The following is a 23776-nucleotide window of genomic DNA, read 5'->3' as shown; positions in this document are numbered from 1 at the left end:
TGTTTTGCCTATGTTTTTCTCTAGGAGTTTTATAGTTTCTGGCTTTTATTTTGTAGTCTCTTTCAATAGTTTAAAATTTTTTTACCCTCAGAAAATAACATTTTAGCACTTGCAGGGAGTGGAACAGACTTAATTCAGCAAAATTCATTTAACAAAGATGTATTAAATGCCTCATGCAAGAGGCACTATTTGAGGCATTGAGCATCTGATGTGGGTCAAAGATATACAAGATGGAGACAAAAAATACAAAGGCCTTTCCCCTCAAGAAGCTTTTCATAAAATTCTTATATATAGAACATTCTAGAAGACTTGCTTTATGAGGTAAAGGTAAATAAAGGGAGAATATTCAGGTAGATAATAATAATAATAGCTACTGACATATTCCATACTATTTTCTATGTACCGTTTTTCTAAATTCTTAGAACAAGGCTATGATGTAAGAACTGTGAACTCTATTCTATAGTTGTAAAATCTGACAGAGGGGTTAAGCTGATGCCATGTAGCCAGGGAGCAGCTGAGCCAGGATTTGAACCGAGGTCTATCTGACTTCATGGTTCAGACTCAGGCAGGTTGTACTGTAGAGGCTAATTGGATGTTTTCCAGGAACAATGTAGAGAAGATGCCTGCCTTGGTTGTTAAGGCTGAGCTAGAACTGTAAGGTTGCCTTCACGCTAATTTCCCACAGCTGTAATTAAGGCGAGCCCATTATTTACTTCTTAAGGCTTTTAACTGACAACTACTGTTGGCCAGCATCGTATCCATACAATGCTGGAGTCATATGGATATCTGATTCTACTTGAAGTCTTCTGGGTAGTCTGGGTAGATTGTATGGCTGATTCTCTTTGCAGAACTACTGATCATTGAAAGCTTCCAAATAAAGATGCCAGTATCACCAGAGTGAAACTGGCTCTGGGTTTGTTTTCCCACCAGACATATCCTGTCCCAATGCTGGTTTGGTTGCCTGCCTCACTCCTGCTTGGACCTTCCCTTCTCCACAGCAGTGGGGGATGGCTTCCTTCAATTCTGAAAGCTATGCTGAAAAAACATCTATTTTTGCTTCATTGACTATGCTAAAGCCTCTGACTGTGTGGATCACAATGAACTGTGGAAAATTCTTTGAGATGGGAATACCAGACCACCTTACCTGTCTCCTGAGAAATTTTTGTGCAGGTCAAGAAGCAACAATGAGAAGCGAATGTGGAACAATGGACTGGTTCCAAATTGGGAAAGGAGTTCATCAAGGATTCATATTGTCACCCTGCTTATTTAACTTATATGCAGAGTACCTCATGCAAAATGCTGAGCTAGATGAAGCACAAGCTGGAATCAAGATTGCTGGGAGAAATACCAATAACCTCAGATATGCAGATGACACCACCCTTACGGCAGAAAGCGAAGGAGAACTAAAGAGCCTCATGATGAAAGTGAAAGAGGATAGTGAAGAAACTGGCTTAAAACTCAACATTCAAAAAACCAAGATCATGGCATCCAGTCTCATCACTTCATGGCAAATAGATGGGGAAACAATGGAAACAGTGACAGACTATTTCCTTGAGCTCCCAAATCACTGCAGATGGTGACTGCAGCCATGAAATTAAATGACACATTCTTCTTGGAAGAAAAACTATGACCAACGTAGACAGCATATTGAAAAGCAGAGACATTACTTTGCCTACAAAGGTCTGTCTAGTCAAAGCTATGGTTTTTCCAGCAGTCATGTATGGATGTGAGAGTTGAAAAAGAACTCTTTTTTCATAAAGAAAGCTGAGCATGAAGAACTTATGCTTTTGAACTGTGGTGTTGGAGAAAACTCTTGAGAGTCCCTTGGACAGCAAGGAGATCAAACCAGTCAATCCTAAAGGCAATCAATCCTGAATATTCATTGGAAGGACTGATGCTGAAGCTGAAGGTCCAATATTTTGGCTTCCTGATGCAAAGAACTCATTGGAAAAGACCCTGATGCTGGGAAAGATTGAAGGCAGGAGAAGGGGACGACAGAGGATGAGATAGTTGGATGAAATCAATGGACATGAATTTGAGCAAGCTCTGGGAGTTGGTGATGGACAGGGAAGCCTGGCGTGCTGCAGTCCATGGGGTTGCAAAGAGTTGGACACAACTGAGCAACTGAACTGATGCTGGTATGATGGCACCTGTTGGAGATAGGATGAGTAAAAAGAGGGACAAAACTATTTCCCCCCACAATTTTTATTCCAGTTACACTCTTCCCATTCAGTTCTTACCACTCTGGTACCCTGGTTTTTCACCCCTCCCCTATTCCAACAAAACAGACTCTATCTGACCCACTACTTTTCACTGGAGAGGATCTGATTACCTAATTCATTCAGTGCTTCCTTTTCTTGGGTATTTGTCTTAAAAGAAGGCAATCCCTCAACCCACTGAACTGACATTTTTTTGCAGTGAAAGTCAAGGGTGATTTGATGTGAGAGCCATTTGCGGGGCTGGGGAAGAGGGGCTTTGTGTGAACCCTCAAATCACACCACTAATGCCTTACCTACTTATAATGCTTGTTGTTTAGTCGCTAAGTCATGTCTAACTCTTTGTGATCCCATGGACTGTAGCCTGCCAGGCTCCTCTGTCCATGGGGTTCTCCAGGCAAGAATACTGAAATTGGTTGCCCTTTCCTTCTCCAGAGGATCTTCCTGACCCACAGATCAAACCTGGATCTCCTGCTTTACAGGCGGATTTTTTTTACCGTCTGAGCTACCACAACACTTACACTGCAGGAGATCTTTGCTCTGAAACACATTTGTTCCTTTGGCAAATATCAAGGTCTTATTCATTTTAAGACCAGAAAAATCTTATTTTTCTGCTGAGCCACATTCCTAAACTCAGTGCTTTCACATATGGTGAGACACACTCTATCTCTATGTCAACTGTATAATTAAAGGAGTATTTTTTGTTTTTTTGGTCTTTTGCTTTTTTAATAGGGTTACAGGAGCATAAGCAGGGGGAGGTGAGAACATTTATTATTATTTAATCTTCCCAATTACAGTTCTCTTGGACAGCTCATAAATACAGAGGGGCGACTGTGCTTTCACTTCCCACTGAATGACATCCAACAGGGTCTGCATTTATAAGGTTTCCTGCTCATTCAAATAAGGCTTAAAAGAAATCAGATCACATTTACTAAAATACGAAGCTGAGGCAAACCTACAACTTCTTTTAAACCGCTGGTCTTAATTACTCTCTATGATTGTTTGGACATGTCCGATATTACTTTAGTTTTTAAGCTGATGATGGTTAACTGCAGGAACTTCAAAGGTATAGCTTCTGTCAGGCCACTATTTTACTGCATTGCCATTTAGTTTTCAACTTGGACACTCAGCTATGTTATAAAATTTTTATAGATTAATTGCACAGAAATAACTGGTACCAGTTATAATAGGTTCATTTGAATTATTTTCCTTAAACAGGCTTTTACATGCCTAGTGAACATTCCTTTAGAGCCCTGAACTTTAGCATCAGAAATAGTAAAAGAAGTTTGTGTTACTTAAAGAGTTATAGAGGATTATAAACTCTATCCTTTTATAAAAGTATATTGCTATTTTTAATGCTTCCAGTATAAAAGCCTTTGAATGCTGAAATCCTTACTTATAACTATTAGTAAGGATGTTATGTCTGCAAATTTTGACATTTCAATTTTAGCAACTACTCCCCCTGATACCTGAAAAATTTGTATGGCATATCTATCTCTATAGATATATCTGTTTCCAACTCAGCAGGACCACTGTCCTAAACTGTACTACATAGCTCTACAGGTACCATTCAAGTCTGCCCCCTTCCCATGAGGTGTGTAGCATAGTATTCACAGTTTACCATGGAGGGCCTGGAATCTGTCAATACAATTTTTGCCTTGCCATGCGAGGTACTTCAGTTCAGTTCAGTTGCTCAGTTGTGTCCAACTCTTTGTGACCCCATGAACCACAGCACGCCAGGCCTCCCTGTCCATCACCAACTCCCAGAGCCCACCCAAACCCATGTCCATCAAGTCAGTGATGCCATCCAACCATCTCATCCTCTGTTGTCCCCTTCTCCTCCTGCCCTCAATCTTCCCCAGCATCAGGCTCTTTTCAAATGAGTCAGCTCTTCGCATCAGGTGACCAGAGTATTGGAGTTTCAGCTTCAGCATCGGTCCTTCCAATGAACACCCAGGGACTGATCTCCTTTAGGATGGACTGGTTGGATCTCCTTGCAGTCCAGGGGACTCTCAAGAGTCTTCTCCAGCACCACAGTTCAAATGCATCAATTCTTCAGTGCTCAGATTTCTTTATAGTCCAACTCTCACATCCATACATGACCACTGGAAAAACCATAGCCTTGACTAGACGGACCTTTGTTGGCAAAGGAATGTCTCTGCTTTTTAATATAGCACTTCTCAATTCAGAACACTTGGGAAGAGCCAGACTTTGCTATACAGAAGTTACTAATGAGCCGACTGTTCAGTGGCACCTCCCTCACTCTTTCGCACACTCCTGTTGAAGTCTATCCCTGTATTCACTCTGAAAGCACCATTTCATCTTGCTGCCAGTGAAATGGAAGGCGTCCTGGGGCCCAGAGCTGGGGTTTGACTGCGTCTTACACTTCACTGGCACAATGGGTGCCCACGAGGTGTTATAAGCTCTCCTGGAAATTAAACATTGGTAACATTGGATGGAGAGGCATAAAAAAGCATTGCCTCACAAATGAATGTTTGCAGCACAATCTCACCATATGTGTGTATAAATGTGTACACACATATGTGGGTATATATAAATATCTATATATTTGCACATACATATGTTATTGCAAGTTACTGTTCTTGTTCCACTAGAGAAATAATCAAATGCCCAGACTGATAAATATCCAGGCAACAATGGATAGGCATATAGAAAAAAACAACTCGACTCTATTTCACACAGTACATAAAGATTAATTCCATGTCAATTGTAGCTCTAAATGAGAAAACAATGATTTCTGAAAAAAAAATAGAATATCTTCAAAACCTCAGAGTAGGCAAAGATTTATTAAAAGGAACAGAGAAAATGCCAAAACTAAAAAAGTCTGATAAATTAGATTGCAATAAAACAAAAAAAGTTCTCTTCATCAAAAGGCACCATAGAAGGACCTACTGCATAGCATAGGGAAATATACTCAATATTTTGTTATAACCTATAAGGAGAAAGAATCTGAAGAAGCACATATGTCTGTGTGTGTGTGTACTCATATATATACGTAATTGAATCACTTTGCTATACACCTGAAACTAACACAACACTGTAAATCAACTTTACTTCAATAAATAGATATGTTTTTTTTTTAAGACAGCATAAAATGCAAGAGGACATTTAGAATTTGTTACAAATCATTATTACAATTGGGCTTCCCTGGTGGCTCAGACGGTAAAGAATCCACCTGCCAATGCAGGAGACCCAGGTTGGATCTCTGGGTCAGGAAGATTCCCCTGAAGAAGGGAATACAACCCACTCCAGTATTCTTGCCTAGACAATCCCATGGACAGAAGGGCCTGGTGGGCTACAGTCCATGGGGTCGTGTATTTCTGACATGACTAAACGACTTAAAAAAATTATTATAATTACTCTACATGTAGCCAATAAAACCATATGTCCAGAATATATAAAGGGCTTTCAGAGCTTAACAGGAAACAATAATCCATTAGAAATATAAGCAAAGGATGTGAATAGGTTCTTCATGAAAGAAGACATCCAAAATAGCCAATAAACATACAAAATGGCATTTTGTTAGTCATCAGAGAAATGCAAGCCAAAACACAGTGCAATATTACCACATGTTCACAGGAATAGCTCAGATGAAAGGCAAATTATATCAAGAATTTGCCAAATTGTGCAACAATAATGCTTGCTGATGGAAGTGTAAATTGTTGCAACTATTTGGGGAAATTGTTTATAGTAGTATCTACTAAAGCTACCCAGTAACTCAGCAATTCCTACTATATCCCCGACAGAATGCATTCATATGTTCAGCAGAAGACACATACAGGAATGTTCATAGCAGTAATATTTGTTAGGCCCCAAGCTAGAAATAACCCAGGAGTGGGTATATTATTAGATAAAAACAAAACACAATGACAGTGCACAGACATGGACACCCTTCTGAATGCTGACAGAAGGAAGCCCAGATCCTGAGTGTGATTCCTTTAATATAAAGTTCAGACAGAGGTAAAACTAAACAATGATGTTACGTTAGGATGCTGGTTATCCTTGAGGGGAGGGGCAGGGACTGGGAGGTGCTGGCAATACTCTGTGTCTTGGTCTAGTTATCAGTTACATGGATCTGGTCATTTTCTGAAAAGTCATTCAACTGAACACCTATGGTTTGTGTGTATGAAACTTCTTTTTCATACGTTATACTTGCATACTATATGCCAATAAAAAGCTCACAGTAAAAAATAGCCTCAAACATTCTAAAAACCAAAAGCATACCACATGTATTCTATCCATAAGAGCTTATTGATTAAACAGTTCTCGGTGTTACCCCACTTTTTTATAGAAAGGACATTTTTGCTCAGCTCAAACATATGCCTCTGTGTTAAAAACCTTACTTACTATTTGGAAGAGAAAACACTCTTGAGACAAAATGCTTCTAGGCATCTGTTTTGAATGGATTTGAATGCCTCTGAAAGTCTTTTTATTGATAATGTGCTAAGCTAAACATTCTCAATTTCGTATCATTGACTTGAGTACTGCATACTATGCTTTTTACTACTAAAAGTTCAACAAAAGCTTATGCTAATCAGTTTGATAGTTGGGATTCCAGAGTGGAAATATCTTTACCTACATAAAGTAATCAAATGGCAAAATAGCCAGGGGTGTCAATAGTTATCATGATTTTGATGGATAGGAAGTCACAATCAAGAACTGTTTAGCCAAAGCACCCTCACCAAATTAATAAGCGTTCTACCGGGTTTTAGTTTGTTCTCACATGAATGGCTGTTTACTGCTTATAGAGCATTTCCTCACATAGTTCAATCTATTGTTAGGCTTAGATCCAAGACTGTTAGGACTTAATTGTCTCATTTCCTCCGTAAGTGGTGCATCCTGTTACTCCTTGGCTGCAATTGTTGGTGGTGATCATAATATAGACTTGGAGGCGGGCTGTGCTGGGGATTATGCATTGTTTTTGATGGAAGCCATGGAGCACAAGACACACATATAAAACTAACTTGTGTGCAGGCTGGACTTAAAGCTATTCATTGTCCTTTTCTTAAAGATTAGTATTAAAATGCATTTTCCCCAGGATTGCCGTCTTTATGTCACTCTGAACAGAAGAACAGATTAGACATGAGTTGAGAATGCCATCTGTTTCCATTCACACGAAGTGTAATTTAACATAAGTGTTTGCTACTTTCAATGCAGTTAGGTAAACTTACAAGCCTTTCACATGACTATATATGTGAGCATACATGAAACACACACATACACATGTATAGAAACATCTATCATCCAGAAAGAAATCATTTGAGTATTGATTTTTGTTTGTTTTTGTTTTTTTTTAGAATTTTGTATTTGGATTTTCTATTTATTTATTATTATTTTTTTCTATTTATTTTTATTAGTTGGAGGTTAATTACTTTACAATATTGTAGTGGTTTTGCCATACATTGACATGAATCAGCCATGGGTGTACATGTGTTCCCCATCCTGAATCCCCCTCCCACCTCCCTCCCCATCTCATCCCTCAGGGTCATCCCAGTGCTCCAGCCCCGAGTACCTTGTCTCATACATCAAACACTCTTTTGCATGCCTGGTAATACTTGATTTGAACACCAGTCATGGGGTAAAAAATTCCAACTTGGGGGTCTCGGACATTTTTTGTATTCTAATATTTTTAAGTTCTGTTCTTAAAAGTTAAGGTACCTGAACACAATTTGATTCTCTTGCCTTGCTTTGAAGCATTGCTAGTTAGGATTAGAATAGCTTCTGTTCTACATATCATTTTTGTTCCACTACTACAGGAAGATCCTTCTTAGTTCTGTCCCTGAGCTCCTATGAATGAAGAGGATTTTTCTACTCTAGCCTCTGGGACACAAACATTCATATAGTCAAAGCTATAGTTTTTCCAGTAGTCATGTACACATATGACAGCTGGACCATAAAGAAGGCTGAGCACCAAAGAACTTATGCTTTTGAACTGTGGTGTTGGAGAAAACTCTTGAGAGTCCCTTGGACAGCAAGGAGATCAAACCAGTCAATCCTAAAGGCAATCAATCCTGCATATTCATTGGAAGGACTGATGTTGAAGCTTCAATACTTTGGCCACCTGATGCAAAGAGCCAACTTATTAGAAAAGACTCTGATGCTGGGAAAGATTGAAAGCAGGAGGAGAGGGGGACGACAGAGGATGAGATGGTTGGATGGCATCACTGACTGAATGGACATGAGTTTGAGCAAACTCTGGGAGATGGTGAAGGACAGGGAAGCCTGGTGTGCTTCAGCCCACAGTGTGGCAAAGAGTTGGACACAACTGAGTGACTGAACAACAACAACAATCCTTTGGGAAGATAAACTATTCCTGCATTCCTGCCCTACCTGGAATACAGGTTCTCTTTAATCTTTGTGCTGGTTCTTTCTCCAGGGTTGAGTAGTTTCACATTGATTTGTTGATTAATCCTCAGTGGAAGATTTGAGGAGCTCCCTGCAGATCTCTGGAACTTTCTTGTTTCCTGTATTTTCCCCATAAGCTATACCTTCCACTCTCAACTTTGTCTCCTCAACTCAGGGAGAATTTTAGGCTCCACCTCAGCCTTCCCCCAACCCCTACCCCAACTGCTTCCTGGAAACTCTAGTAAGGAAGCTGGAGCAATCAGACTACTAACCTTATTTGTTTCTTCTCATTGATCATTGTCAGGTCTGATGTTCAGTATCTGAATACCATTGTTTCATTTTGTTTTCTTAGTTGTTTTATGCAGGAAGTTAGAGCCAATCTCTGCTGATCGGTCTTGGTTAAAAGTAGAAGTTGTGGTCCCCTGTTCAACCACTTAGGTCAACCTTTGTCCAACTCACCCAACTTGAAACATCACATCATCTGACACCTGAACTACCGACTACAGTAATTTTTCTAACAACTCTTCTTGCCTTAGGCTCTGTTATTTGTCATCCATTCCCTTTAACTCAGTCTCAGTAAATTTTTATATACCATGGCTTTCTTCAGAACCAGTGGCATCTCCCCTTGGCTTTAGGATGCAATTCAAATTCCTAGTCTGGCACACACAATCCTCCACCTTCTGATCTCCAGTAATCATTCCAAACTTACTTCTTACTATTCCAGCCAGGCTGAACTAAACAGGTTTCCAACATTACCTGTGAATCATAGTCTCTTTGCCTGGTTACAATATTCCCCCCATGAGGAACACTCTCCTTTAAGCCTATTCAAGTTCTTCCAGTTTTCGAGAAGTGGTTTAAGTCCCATTTCCTTAATGGATCCTTTAAGACTCTAATCCATGAAGCTCCTATATGTATTTTTGCTTTTATTGCCTGAATTATTGACTTGCATACTAAGACAGAAAGTTTGTAAGTAACTTAATAATTTTCCTAAGTTATCTAAGAGCTTCTCAGAACAAAGCTCAAAAGTTCAGGTACTTGTCATCCTTAATTAATTTTTGATAGGCAATTCTGATTTCTTTTTACATTGGATGAGAGAGTTCTTGACATCAGAAGTTTGTCTTACACATCATTGCCCTAGTGCTTAAGCTTATCACTGTCATGTGTCATGTTCGGTTCAGTTGGTCAGTTGTGTCCAACCCTTTGCGATCCCATGGGCTGCAGCACGCCAGGCCTCCCTGTCCATCAGCAACTCCCGGAGCTTGCTCAAACTCATGTCCATTGAATGAGTGATGCCATTCAACCATCTCATATTCTGTCATCCACGTAGGAGCTTAATAAATGTTTCATGGTCATTCTCCATCCTGTTATAGTCTTTCACTGAAAATGCAAATACAAGTTTCCTATCCCTGATAATCTGTCAGTTCTGCAAAGCTTCAAGGTGATGGGTTGTTGGAACTCTAAGTTCTTACCTCCCTGACCGTCAAGAACAAATCACCAGTATCCTTCCACATGGGATGATTTTTTTATGACAGGCGGATGGATGCCAATGGAACAACCAAATACCAACAAATTAGTGTAAAGACCACAGATTCTCCCCTGATCAAGACTGAGTTGATGCCTGGGAAATCTAGGCACTTGTACAGGTCTCAGCCAACATCAACCCTAGGGAGGCAGGAACTTGCCCACTCTCTCTCAGAAGCAGTGGACACCCAAAGAGCAGGGTCCTTTCTGGCTGGGTATCCAGATGTGTCAAAGAGTGATTGCTTGTGTGTGAAGTTGCTTCAGTTGTGTTCAACTCTATGATTCTGTGGACTATAGGTGGTCAGGCCCCTCTGTTCATGGGATTCTCCAGGCAAGAATATCAGAGTGGGTTCCATGCCCTCCTCTAGAGGATCTTTCTAACTTAGGGATCAAAACCACGTCTCATGTCTCTTGCATTGGCAGGCAGGTTACCACTAGCACCACTTGAGAAGCCTCGTGTCAAAGAGTACCCTGTACCTTACAGGGATTTCTTTTTGTATCTCTATTTTTATATTCTCAGCATCCTCCTGATGTAACTGGCCCTCTAGCTACTTTTTTGTCCTATGGCACACATTTAAAGATCAGAGTCATTAACTCCCATGATGGAATAACATCTCATGGTGTCTGTAAGAGGATTCACAGGTGCCATTCTCATAGTCACTTTCTAGTCTGTGGGGTGTATCACTATCTCCTTGAGTTGACCAAAGATACTAATCTATATTCTAACTTTCTTTCTGCCTGGACGATTCCTTCCTCAGACACAGGCATAGCTTACTTTCTCACTTCATTCAAAGCCCTAATCATTTCATTGGAAAACACTTTTCCAATCTCAGTAGCTACTGTAGCCCTCCCTGGGACTTCCCTGGTGGTCCAGTGGTTGAAACTCCAGGTAGGGAGCATGGGTTTGATCCCTGGTTGGGGAACTGGGATCCCACATGCAGTGCGGTATGGTCAATAAAAATAAAATAAAATAACAAAATAGCCCTCCCCCTCTATCCTTAACTTTATATCACCTTATACTGCTCAATAATAGCACACACATCTGTTTGATACATTGTCTGTTGCTTCTCCAATGTTCATTACAGCACTATTTACAATAGGCAGGACATGGAAAGAGTCTAGATGTCCATAAACAGAAGAATGGTTAAAGAAGATGAAGTAATATAGGTGGAGCCTACATGGCTAGAATGAAGCCTGGCACATAGCAAATGCTCAGAAAAGTATCTGTTGAATGAATGAGAATCAGTGAATGACTGGAACATGTTTTCTTTGCTCAGGATCTCATTTAGACTCTTGAGGTAAAATTTTCACATGTTCTGCTTAATACACAATCATTTTGGTACCAGTACAGCATCACATGAGCCCCTTCATGACTTCTCTTATCAAGTAGTACCCACGTGAGTAGTTATCATGGGAGTGACCCAGCTCAACTGTCTATTTGAGAGAGATCACCAAGACAGAAGATCAAGTCATTAGGATCTTTTTTGGGTCACATTCTCCCTTTAGCCAGGGCTGCTACCACCATCTGTCATTTAATTAATCAACTCTCATAAAACCCTGGTTCAGATCACTACAAATGACCCAATTTTGTCCCTTCTTATGGCTGAATAACTTTGCATTGTACATATGTACTTCATCTTCTTTAACCATTCTTCTGTCTATGGACATCTAGACTCTTTCCATGTCCTGCCTATTGTAAATAGTGCTGTAATGAACATTGGGGTCCATGTATCTTTTTGAATGACTGTTTTCTAAGGGTACATGCCCATTAGTGGGATTGCTGGGTCATATGGTAGTTCTATTCTTAGTTTTTTAAGGAACCTCCATACTGTTTTCCATAGTAGGAGGGACCTAAAGCCTGTCAGACAGAGTGATGTAAGTTAGGAAAACAAATATTGTATATTATGTATGTGGAACTAAAAAAATGGTACAGATGAACCTTGTTCCAGGACAGGAAGAGAGATGCAGATATAGAGAATGGACATGTGGATGCAGTGGGGAAGGTGGGGGGGAAGAATGGGGAGATTAGGTTTGACACATATACACTACCATGTGTAAAGTAGACAGCTAGTGGAAACCTAGCTAGTGGAAACCTGAGCACAAGGAGCTCAGCTCAGTGCTCTGTGATGACCTAGAGAGGTGGGGTGGGGGTCCAAGATGGAGGTGATTTTTGCATACATACAGCTGATTCACTTCATTGTGCAACAGAAACTGGCACAACATTGTGAAGCAGTTCTACCACAATTTTAGAAAAAAGACCTGGTTCAGGCACACACTAGTAATTTTAAAAAATTACCTCTTAATCATATGAATATACATAGGAGAATCCAAAAAGCAAGTAAGAATTATGTATGTATAACTTGGGGGAAGTCCATTGGGGTCACAAAGAGTTGGACATCACTGAGCTACCGAACAACAACAACTTGGGGGAAGGCAAGCGCTGAGAGCAGGAATTATGAGTTTCTGGACCGAGGGGTTCTATCTTGGCTGAGCACAACCCACTTTTGACTGCAAAAGAAAACTGTCAGAGCTTTTGCTTTAGTATGTAGGCTCTCAAGCAAAATGGTTAGGAGCTTGAGGTTGGGTTGGGTTCCAAGCTGGGATTTGGGGATTTTGCGATTTCAAACTGTATGAAAGAAGAGTTTACATGCTGAGGTTATTCTGAGAGGGCATGTCAGCTAAGGAATAAATTTATGAACACTGCTTAGCTACAGAAGGGGAGAACTTGGGAGTGGTGTCTCAAAAATATAAAAACAAATAAAAATTTTTTAAGAGGTTAGGGGATGGGAAACTATATGAGAAATGACTTTTACATGATCAGTGTGAGAGAGTTCAAGAAAAGAATTTTCATGAATAAAATTCAATTAAACTAAACTGCTATGTAATGGATACTCATTGCTGTTTAGTTGCTTAGTCATGTCTGACTCTTTTGAGACCCCCCAGGTTCCTTTGTCCCTGGAATTCTCCAGGCAAGAATGCTGGAGTGGGGAGCCACTCCTTTCACCAGGGGATCTTCCTGACCCAGGAATCGAACCCATGTCTCCTGCATTGGTAGGCAGCTTCTTTACCATATGAGCCACCGAGGAAGCAATAGATACTCATATATAGTCTTTACTCTGGGTTTTCAGGGTCCAAAAGTCTCAGTCTACCCAAAGTTATCTGTACCTGTCAGGGCTTAAATTCCTCCTTTCTTGCTTCTTAGAGGTGACATCTTAACAGCAAATTGATAAATTAGCTCTTCCAGGAAACAGAATAGCAAATTAACTGGGATAATAATAGGAATTTCCCTCAGGACACATTCATGGACAGAAGAATACCAGATAATTACAGTGACCAAGGCATCCTGGTTCATCCAGGACTTTCTGGTTTTAGCTCCAAAATAGCCATTACCAGAGAAACCCCTTAATTCTGGGCAAACTGGGATGGTTGTCATTTTTTAGGCATCTACTTGTAGGATGATGAGCCCTGAGTTCTCAGATAAGATCCAGGACTGTTTTCTGGGTCTTGTGAAGCCACTGTCTGATGTACCAAGGGCAGAACAATAGACTCAGGGTCAGAGGACCTAGATTGGATGGGGGAACTTTGGGGTCTGGCAGACAGTCCTTTTTTTCCCCTCAGATCACATTTTTTGCATTTTCTAGGCTTGTGATCTTTTGCAAGCTACTTGACTGTCTTGCCTCTCTAATAGAGCTGTTGGTGATACAAACTAAACATGCAGACATGCAATGTCTTAGCGCTGGGCCCAGTATTTAGTAACCACATATTTAATAAGCTGCAGTGCATGGTAGTTCATCATCACCTTTGGGCTTTAAAGTCAAGGTTCAGGTTCTGGCTCTACAGTCATCTGTCACTGTGACCTTGGCCAAGTCTCTTCACTTCCCTAAGCCTTGGTTTCCTTATCTGTGAAGTGAAGACAACTACAGCAGCTGTCCCTGTCTCAAAGGGTTATTGCAAAATTCAATAAATACGGGTTAGGGGCTTCCCAGATGTCTCAGAGGGTAAAGAAGATGCCTACAATGCAGGAGACACAGGAGACCTGGGTTTAATCTCTGGGTTGGGAAGATCCCCTGGAGGAGGGAATGGCAACCCACGCCAGTATTCTTGCCTGGAGAACTCCATGAACAGAGGAGCCTGTTGGGCTAGAGTCCATGTGGTCACAAAAAGTTGGACACAACTGATTGACTGAGCACGCAAGCGGGAATTGCTGTTTATCTTTGTATCTCACAGGTACTCAATTAATCTTGATCAAATTTCATAACATTTCATTTGGTAGTTAAGACTTGACTGGTCTTGGTAGATCAATGGCTAATATATCAGAGATTAATATATTTAAAGTCGTCAAAGATAACAGAAATAAATAACTTAAAGTAACATGATTATTAACAACTGCCCAAGATTAGAATTTAAAAATCTGTATGAATAATTATCCTTGTCAAATAAATTTAAAATATGAATAAATTTGATTCTAGCAATCTCTTGAAGACGTGATATTTTTAGTCAAATGATCACAGTGCTTATTCAAAGGCGTGTTATTTTAAACCCCAACTGCATGTAAAGCAATATTGGTGTTCAGGAGTCCAAAGTTCTGAAATTAAGAGTCCTATTAAATGCTCAGAAGCAAGATAAACAGCCATATCAACCGAAGAAGTTGATGTAGGACACATTAGAAAAGGTAACTACAGAAGGAAATTCTTATTAAAAGTAGGAGTAAGAAAATATTGCAGTCAGAGACTTTTTAAAAATTAGCTTAAATATACATTCAACTTATGGATAAGTTGCAGGGAAAACGTCATTATATATTCAAATGTGGGATATATTTCAAGAGACAACAAAATGCCAATGAATACCAACTTGTGATGGCAAGTTTAACTATATCACATAGTATGATCCAAGTTGATCTACAACATATTTATAGTACAAATCATTTTTATAAACAAAATAATTAAGGATGAGTGACTAATCTAACTAAATCCTATTTCTTGAAGGGTAAAACTGTACATTAACTTGAAAATTATAGTCTGATAATTGCAAGTGTTTGTCACTTACTGTTTTCACTTAATAATACAAAAGGAAACCTTATGGAAACAAGATAGGAAATTCACATATGGACCAACTATTTGTCTCTCTTTAGAAATAAGACATGTTGGCCTCATACATCTGTTCAGAGTGCCTGTTACAAGTTTACATAAACCCGTAGCTCTAATTCCATGACTGAGATTAGTGGGGCTCAGTATTTTTGTTTCCCACCCTCTTTTTGGCACATCATAGACTGTATTTTTCATCTGCTAACATCTACGTGACCCTGGGTGACCAGTCTGGTTGGCATGTACGTAGAAATGATGTGTGCCTCTTTTAGGTCTGGCCCCTGAAATCTCCCTTAAAATCCTTTCTACCTCCCTTTCTCCATTTGCAGAAGGAGTGCAGAGGGTCCATGACTAAACCCTAGGGCCAGAGAAGATGGCAGGAAAGATGGAAAGAGTTTGGACTTCCGAATAACTCTCTGAGAGAGAGCATCCCTGGCCCCCACACTGTGTCAAGAGCAACAAACAAATCTTTTTTTCTTTTTCTGATACAAATCTATAATATTTACTAAGTTATAATCTTATACAATAAAAAATAAAGATCTCATGTTCAATTAGACAAGAGCGACAAATCTTGAGTGCTCCTCATATATTTCTGTGCCTATGATGGCTTGTGATATTTAAACTTGAGATATAAATATCTCTTTCACTTTACCAAGTTACTTCCCAGTCCTATATTTTTCAATTTTTTGAATGTTTATCTCCATAGCACCCTGAAATGCTGAACAGACGTCAGGAAATTGACTTTTAGTGGAAATAACCTAATACAGGCCCATTTTAGAAGGAAAATATTACCTTCAGGGACCAAAACATGAAGTGATAAATTAAAATGAAACTCCAAACATATCTTTGGCATCAACTCCAAAAACCTTTTTGGTTGCTAGAGAATAATTCCCTCATGAACTATCTGGAGTTGTTTTATTGACACATCATCTTTTTGTCCTAGCAGATGCCTGTGCACAGACAAAAAACAGATTTTTTAAAGAACAAGAGAGTAGAGGAACCTGAGTGTGATTAAGGGATATTTCACTTATTAAAGTGTGAACTATGTGCTGGCAGCTGCTTGAAAATATAATTTATCTTCATAAGTCTCGCATAACGCATTTCATCACTGTACTATTTTTATTGAAACTGTTCTGTAGAGCATTTTAATGATGAAAAGGTAACATTTTTACACTATGGAGAATTTTAACAGTGAAGTTTCTTGCTCTAACTTATTATGTGTATATCATGCATTCCTTAGCTATATGATTTCTAGAGTGGGCATGCTAGGCTCTTTTTCTTTAAACCTAGTATCACACAGAAATGCTGACCCTTAATTGATGGATTTATTAAGCAGCAACAGGCCCTATTAATGAGAAGTGAGTGTACTTCTCCTTTAAATCATAGGTCTCCTTAAAATGTGTTGACCTCTTTGCTTCAAACTGGGCACAGATAATCAGTACAAATTAATACTCAAAGTAGTTCACATGTAATCTTTATTGGCTGATAATATGCTAGAACTATGAATGTAAATATATACTCACAGAGTCCTACCAAATAGCATAGACAATGCTAAGCTAAGCCTAGGACACAAATCCTAAGCCTAGGACTCAAAGAACTCTACTGAGGGGCCAATTCAAGCAGGAATAGAAACCTGAATAAAAATTCCATCAGTGACCCTGAGCCCCACCTTGATGTCCATCTCTAGTTAATGAGGCTGATGGCTGCAACGGTATCGGTGTATAGATGACTATGAAAAGACTGGCCCCAAACAGGAAAATAACTGTGGAACAAAATTCCTTTGTTTACCATGCAGCGTTTGTAAACTGTGTAGACCAGGATAACTTTCTTTTTTAAAATTCTACAGAACTAAGATGGCACTCCCTACAAATACAGAACAACTGATAGGATACTCAGAGCTATTATTAGAGCTCCCCCTGCACATACACCCTCTACCCACTTGACTTTGGTAAAGCCAACAAACTTAGTTAGGGACTTTTAAATTACCCTGGTGCACAAACTGAGCTTCCCAGGGGGCTCAGTGGTCAAGAGTCAGTGCAGGAGATGCAAGAGACATGGGTTCCATCCCTGAGTTGGGAAGATTCCTTGGAGGAGGGCACAGCAACCCCCTCCAGTATTCTTGCCTGGAGAATCCCATGGACAGAGGAGCCTGGTGGGCTATAGTCCATGGGGTCACAGAGAGCCGGATATGACTGAGCATACACACAATTGCATAAACTATCAGGAGAAACAGGACACTCATAGAAGGTAGAACATACCATGGGCCATGGTGGGAGTCAGGACCTCTGCTTTACTCTGAAATTAGTGGAAGTTGGGCAAAGGGGCCTGGCACATTTCAAGTCGTCAAGATTACTTGCTGAATGGATGGTCTTATATGCAGATGAACTCCTCTTCTAGAGAACTTTGAAAATATTCCTTAAAAGATTTGTTCCCAAAAAACCTGCTTGAAAGCTGACCTACAAAGTCCAATCAGGCCCCGACTCTGCGCTGTTCTCAAGAGTAGTGCTTTCTAAACCTTTCCATGTCACAGCACATGTGGACAATGAGAGTATTTGTATGAAATATTTGGGTAAACTGGGGAATTTGGACTCCTGCATGAGGTGGAGACGATAGGCAACCTCAGGGTTGGTAAGATGGATTTCCCTGCATATAGTTTAGATGCTCTGTTCCAGAGAAGAAAATGAATGAGTCATGCTGGGGACCTAGTCGGGGGGGGGGGGGGAACTAGAGTCTATTAAGTAAAAAGAACAATAACAGAAATAGCTATTATTGAGTACTTACCACGTGCCAGCCACTGTACCCAATGCATTGTGTGTGTGTTAGGTGCTCAGCAGTATCTGATTCTTTGTGACCCCATAGACTGTAGCCCGCCATGCTCCTCTGTGCATGGAATCCTCCAGGCAAGATTACTGGAGTGGGTTGGTATTTCCTTCTCCAGTAGATCTTCCTGACCTAGGGATTGAACCCAGGTCTCTCATATTGTAGACAGATTCTTTATTGTCTGATCTACCAGGGAAGCCCAAGCAATGCATTATGTACACTATTTCTTTTCATCCTCAAAATAATCCTATAGACTCTACTTCTGGTGATGACAGCATGTGAAGGTCAGATGACTATTCTCCATAGAAAATGACTATGCACTAGACTAAATTATTAACAACAGTCTCTTCAGGGCACTGGAAAAACAACCAAATATAGGCAGCAAGTTGATAAATGTTTATTTATGAGAAACTGATATTGCATGGAATAAGAACTATGGGTTGGCAGCTGTTATTTTTTTTGGTAGGGGGGCATTGGTCCTGGAAGTATTCCTATCCTCCACCAGCTACCCAATGTGGGCATTGAAAATCCACACATTTACCAGCTGGAGGTGACAGACTCCATTAGGAGCTGGTGGGAAAGCAGTTAAAAACTCAAGAGAGATTTTGGATATGAAAGAACTATAGAAGAGCAGATATAATAAACTTCCCTGGCTGACTGCTAAACACTGTGAGTGCTCATCTGATACTCCAGGGAAAGTAACAAAAATTAAAAGCAGGAGGGCTTGTGAATATGCCGCACCTCTGAACGTGTACTGCCATCCACAGCAAAAGAGGACGAAAGAACTACTGCCTTGCAGTCTCTGAGCCTAGTTGTGATACTCTTAGTCACTCAGTTGTGTCTTACTCTTGCAACCCCACGGACTGTAGCCCACCAGGCTCCTCTGTCCATGGGATTCTCCAGGCAAGAATACTGGAGTGGGTTGCCATTGCCTTCTCCAGGGATATTCCTGACTCAGGGATTGAACATGTGTCTCCTGCATTGCAGGAGACAATGGTAAGATTCCTTACCATCTGAGCCACCAAGGAAGCCCCATCTGAGCCTAATCTTTACTCAAATTATTGTCTGACATCTAATTTGAAGGTGCAGGGGAGAAATTCCCCTACGGCCCCTCAAGAGACTCTGGTTTAAAAAAAGAAAAATGGCACCTGGGGATTTCAATTTAACTCCAGACATGTTAATAATAAAAACTCCAAAATCTCTCCAAAGGAGAAATCACATTCCAGAGTCACTACAAGTATTATCTGCAAATATTTACTAATTCTAAACTGAAAATTGAGATGTGAAAAGGAACTGGAAAATATGCCTCATATTTAGAAAAAGATAGTCATTAGAAACTGACTTTGAGTGGGCTCAGATGTTGGATTTAAGATGAAGATTTCAAACAGTTATTATAAATATACTCAAAAACTTAAATTATGTTCAAGAAATTAAAGAAAATTAATTAAAGAAAATTAAAGAAATTAAAGAATATAAACAGATAGTGAATACAAAAGAGAAGAAAACTATAAAAAGATCCAAATGGGCATTTTAGAGATGAAAAATGTATTAACTAAAGTGAAAAAAAATAATACCAAAAACTTGATCAATCAAATTTTTGAAAGTCAAAGGTAAAGAGAAAATCTTGAAAGCAGGCAATATAAAAATGACACAGCACATAGAGGTTCACCATGATATGAATAATGGCTGGCTTCTCATCAGAAACAACGAAGACCACAGATGTTGGAAAGACATATTCAAAGTGCTGAAAGAAGAGAACTTTGGTCAAGGATTCTCTTTCCAGGGAAAGGACTCTTTCTAAATGAGGGTAAAATAAAACTATTTTCAAGTAAAACAAAAACTCAGCAAATTGCCAATGGACCTACACTACAAGAAATGCTTTTAAAAAGTCTTTCAGACTAAGGAGATGTGATATCAAAAGGTTACTAAGATCCAAAGGAGGGAAGTAAGAGCACTGGGATATAGGTATAAGTGTATGTGGTATGCCTTTATGTGCGTATAAGTATGTGTACATATGTATATATAGGCACAAATAGGCCTACTCATATGCATACACGTATTTCTACTTACAATTTTTTCTTTGTTTTCTGAACTTCTTTTAAAGCCTCCAACTAATAAAAAAAATAATAAAAAATAAAAAAAATTAAAAAAAGATATGACTTCTTAAAGCAAAAATAATTAAATGGTGTTATTGGGTTTAAAACTTACATTCATGAAGTGTATATGACATAATAGCAAAAAAGAATGAACGTACAGATCTATATCAAGTTCTCATATTTTATGTAAAAAAACCCCAGTATTAACTTGAAATGGGTTGTTAGAAGTTAAAAAAGGCATATTGTAGTGGCAAAGAAATAGAGCTACAAATTTTAACAGAGAAATTAAAATTTCATACAAAAATATTAATTTTATAGAAAGAATATATAAAAAAAGTCATGAGAGAAATGGAAAATAAAATGGACAACCAAATCCAATCATATCAAAAGTTATGAATTAAATACTCCAATCAATAGGCAGAAATCATTAGATGAGATTTAAAAAGTAAGATACAGACACTTTGAAGTAAAAAACATGAATATATTGAAAGTTAAAAGATGAAAGAAATATACCAAGCAATATATATGATAACTGGAGTGAATAAAATGGACTTAAAGGCAAATAAAATGAAAAGAAACCAAGAGATACATTTCACCTTTTTTCAAAAGGTCAACACAGCAGGGAAGATTATAGATGTATATGTATCTAACAACAGAGCTCCAAAATACACGGAGCAAAACCTGCCAGAATGAAAGCAGAATACAAAATCAACACTTACAAGAGATCAACAATCTCCCCTCAGTAACTGACAGAACAAATAGAAAAAAAAAAAAGTAAGAATAAAGGAAACCCCAAACGCAGTAACAACCCTGACACGTATGAAAGTCGCTCAGTTGTGTCCGACTCTTTGCGACATCATGGACTATACAGTCCACGGAATTCTCCAGGCCAGAATAGTGGAGTGGGTAGCCTTTCCCTTCTCCAGGGGATCTTCCCAACCCAGGGATTGAACCCAGGTCTCCCGTACTGCAGGCGGATTCTTTATCAGCTGAGTCACAAGGGAAGCCCATGTATAGAACCTTCCCTATATCCAAGAGCAAAATAAGCGTTCTTAAAATACACATGAGATATTCACCAGATAACCAAATGTTGGGCCATAAAAACCTCCATAAATTTCAAAGAGCCGAAAGCATACAGAATTTATTCTTCAGCCACAATGGAATTAAATTAGAGACAATAAATTACAGGGAGAATTAAGAAATAGTCTGGAACTGAATGGAAATAAAAGACATAATATATTAAAATGTGTGACATGAACCTAAAACAGTGCTTGGAAGAATATGAATAACTTGGAATGTTTATATTGGGGAGGAAGAATGATTGAAGACAAATGATCAAAGGTACTACCTTAAGAAACTTTATAAACAAGAGCAAATTTGATCCAAAGTAAGTAAAAGAAAAAAAATTAAAAATCAATGAAAAATGAAAGATATAAATGATAAAGTCAATGAGAAAAAGTTGCTTTCTTAAAAAAATCAATAAAATAGAAAATGCTAAACGAATCAAGAAAAAGATGTATACATTACCAGCATCAGGAATAAAACAGGATATCACTGCAAATTCTAAAGACATTAAGAGGCTAATAAAAGAACATTATAAATAACTTTGTGCCAACAAATTTGACAATTCAGAGGAAAGGGAAAATACCTCAGAAGATCAAAATTACCAAAACTGCCTCAAGAAGAAACAAAAAATTTGAATATACTTTTATTATATGAAGAAATTAAATCAGTAACTTAAAATTTTCTTATAAAGAAAGGCCAAAGCACAGATAACATTACTATGAACTGAAAAAATATTTAAGAAGACTGCAAATATTAAATAAAATCACAAAACAGAAACAGATACTCTCCATTTACAAAGTATTATTGAACATGAATACCAGACAACAATATGAAAGAGTAAAGAAACATAGACAAATATCTCTCCCAAATACACATGCTAAAGTATTTTTAAAAATATTTACCAAGTCAAATCTAGTAACATTTGAAAAAGATATTATGCATGACAAAATACAGTTTATTCTACAACTAAAAAGTTGTCTTAATAGTAAAAGAAAAAATCAAGAAAGGAATAGATTATATTAATGAAGCAAAAAAGTCATATGACCACATAATAGGTGAGAAAGCTCATTTGACAATTAGCATCCATTCCTGATTTTAAAAAATCTTAGCAAATTAGTAATAAATGGGAATTACTCAATCTTGTAAAGAGCATCTATAAATGTCTGTTGATGACTTAACAAACTTCTCAACAAAGTCGGTAAAAATGAAATGTGTTTCAACATAATAAAGGCCATTTGTGACAAGTCCACAGCTAACATCATACTCAACAGGGAAGCACTGAAAACATTTTGTTTAAAATCAGGAGCAAGACAAGATACCCACTATCATCCTCTTATTCAACATAGTTTTGGAAGCTCTAACCAGAGCAATCAGACAAGGAGGAGAAAGTGAACAAAAGTAGAAAGGAAGAAGTAAAATCTTCACCATTTACAGATAACATGATATTATATCTGGAAAACCCTAAGGACACCCAAGACGACGGGTCATGGTGGAGAGTTCTGACAAAACGTGTTCTACTAGAGAAGGGAATGGCAAACCACTTCAGTGTTCTTGCCTTGAGAACCCCATGTATAGAATGAAAAGGCAGAAAGATAGGACACTGAAAGATGAACTTCCCAGGTCGGTAGGTGCCCAATATGCTACTGGAGATCAGTGGAGAAATAACTCCAGAAAGAATGAAGAGACAGAGCCAAAGCAAAAACAACACCCAGTTGTGGATGTGACTGGTGATGGAAGCAAAGTCTGATGCTGCAAAGAGCAATACTGCATAGGAACCTGGAATGTTAGGCCCATGAATCAAGGCAAACTGGAAGTGGTCAAACAGGAGATGACAAGAGTGAACATCGACATTTTAGGAAATCAGGGAACTAAAGTGGACTGGAATGGGTGAATTTAATTCAGATGACCATTAAATCTACTACAGTGGGCAAGAATCCCTAAGAAGAAATGGAGTAGTCCTCACAGTCAACAAGAGTCCAAAATGCAGTACTTGGGTGAATCTCAAAAATGACAGAATGATCTCTGTTTCCAAGGCAAACCATTCTATACAACAGTAATCCAAGCTGAAGCGCAAATAAGTAATGCTGAAGAAGCTGAGGTTGAACTGTGGTTGTATGATGACTTACAAGACCTTCTAGAACTAACAGCAAAAAAGATGTCCTTTTCATCATAGGGGACTAGAATGCAAAAGTAGGAAGTTAAGAGATGCCTGGAATAACAGGCAAGTTTGACCTTGGAGTACAAAATGAAGCAGGTCAAAGGGTAACCGAGTTTTGTCAAGAGAACATACTGGTCATAGGCAAACACCCTCTTCCAACAACACAAGAGATGACTCTACACATGGACATCACCAGATGGTCAATTCTGAAATCAGATCGATTATATTCTTTGTAGCCAAAGATGGAGAAGATCTATGAAAGAAAGTGAAAGTGAAAGTCTTCCCTGGTGGCTCAGATGGTAAAGCATAAGTCTACAATGTGGGAGACCTTGGTTCGAACCCTGGGTCAGGAAGATCGCCTGGAGAAGGTAATGGCAACCCACTCCATCATTCTTGCCTGGAGATTCCTGTGGATGGAGGGATGGAAAAATCTATACAGTCAGCAAAAAC

The 23776-nt window shown here is 38.9% G+C and overlaps 1 protein-coding gene across 1 annotated transcript in view; it reads right to left on the bottom strand.

Moving 5' to 3' along the window:
• CPA6 (carboxypeptidase A6) overlaps positions 1-23776 on the bottom strand; it is a 273139-nt gene that overhangs the window by 197885 nt on the left and 51478 nt on the right. The window contains exon 3 of the mRNA XM_065902593.1: positions 20078-20118. Coding sequence (XP_065758665.1) covers positions 20078-20118 — 41 coding nt within the window. The remainder of the gene's footprint in view (positions 1-20077; positions 20119-23776) is intronic.

Source organism: Muntiacus reevesi, chromosome 12 (genome assembly GCF_963930625.1).
Source record: "Muntiacus reevesi chromosome 12, mMunRee1.1, whole genome shotgun sequence".
NCBI classification, from domain to species: Eukaryota; Metazoa; Chordata; class Mammalia; order Artiodactyla; family Cervidae; genus Muntiacus; species Muntiacus reevesi.
Note: the sequence above shows the minus strand (reverse complement) of the source record. Positions and strands in the feature narration are given on the sequence as shown.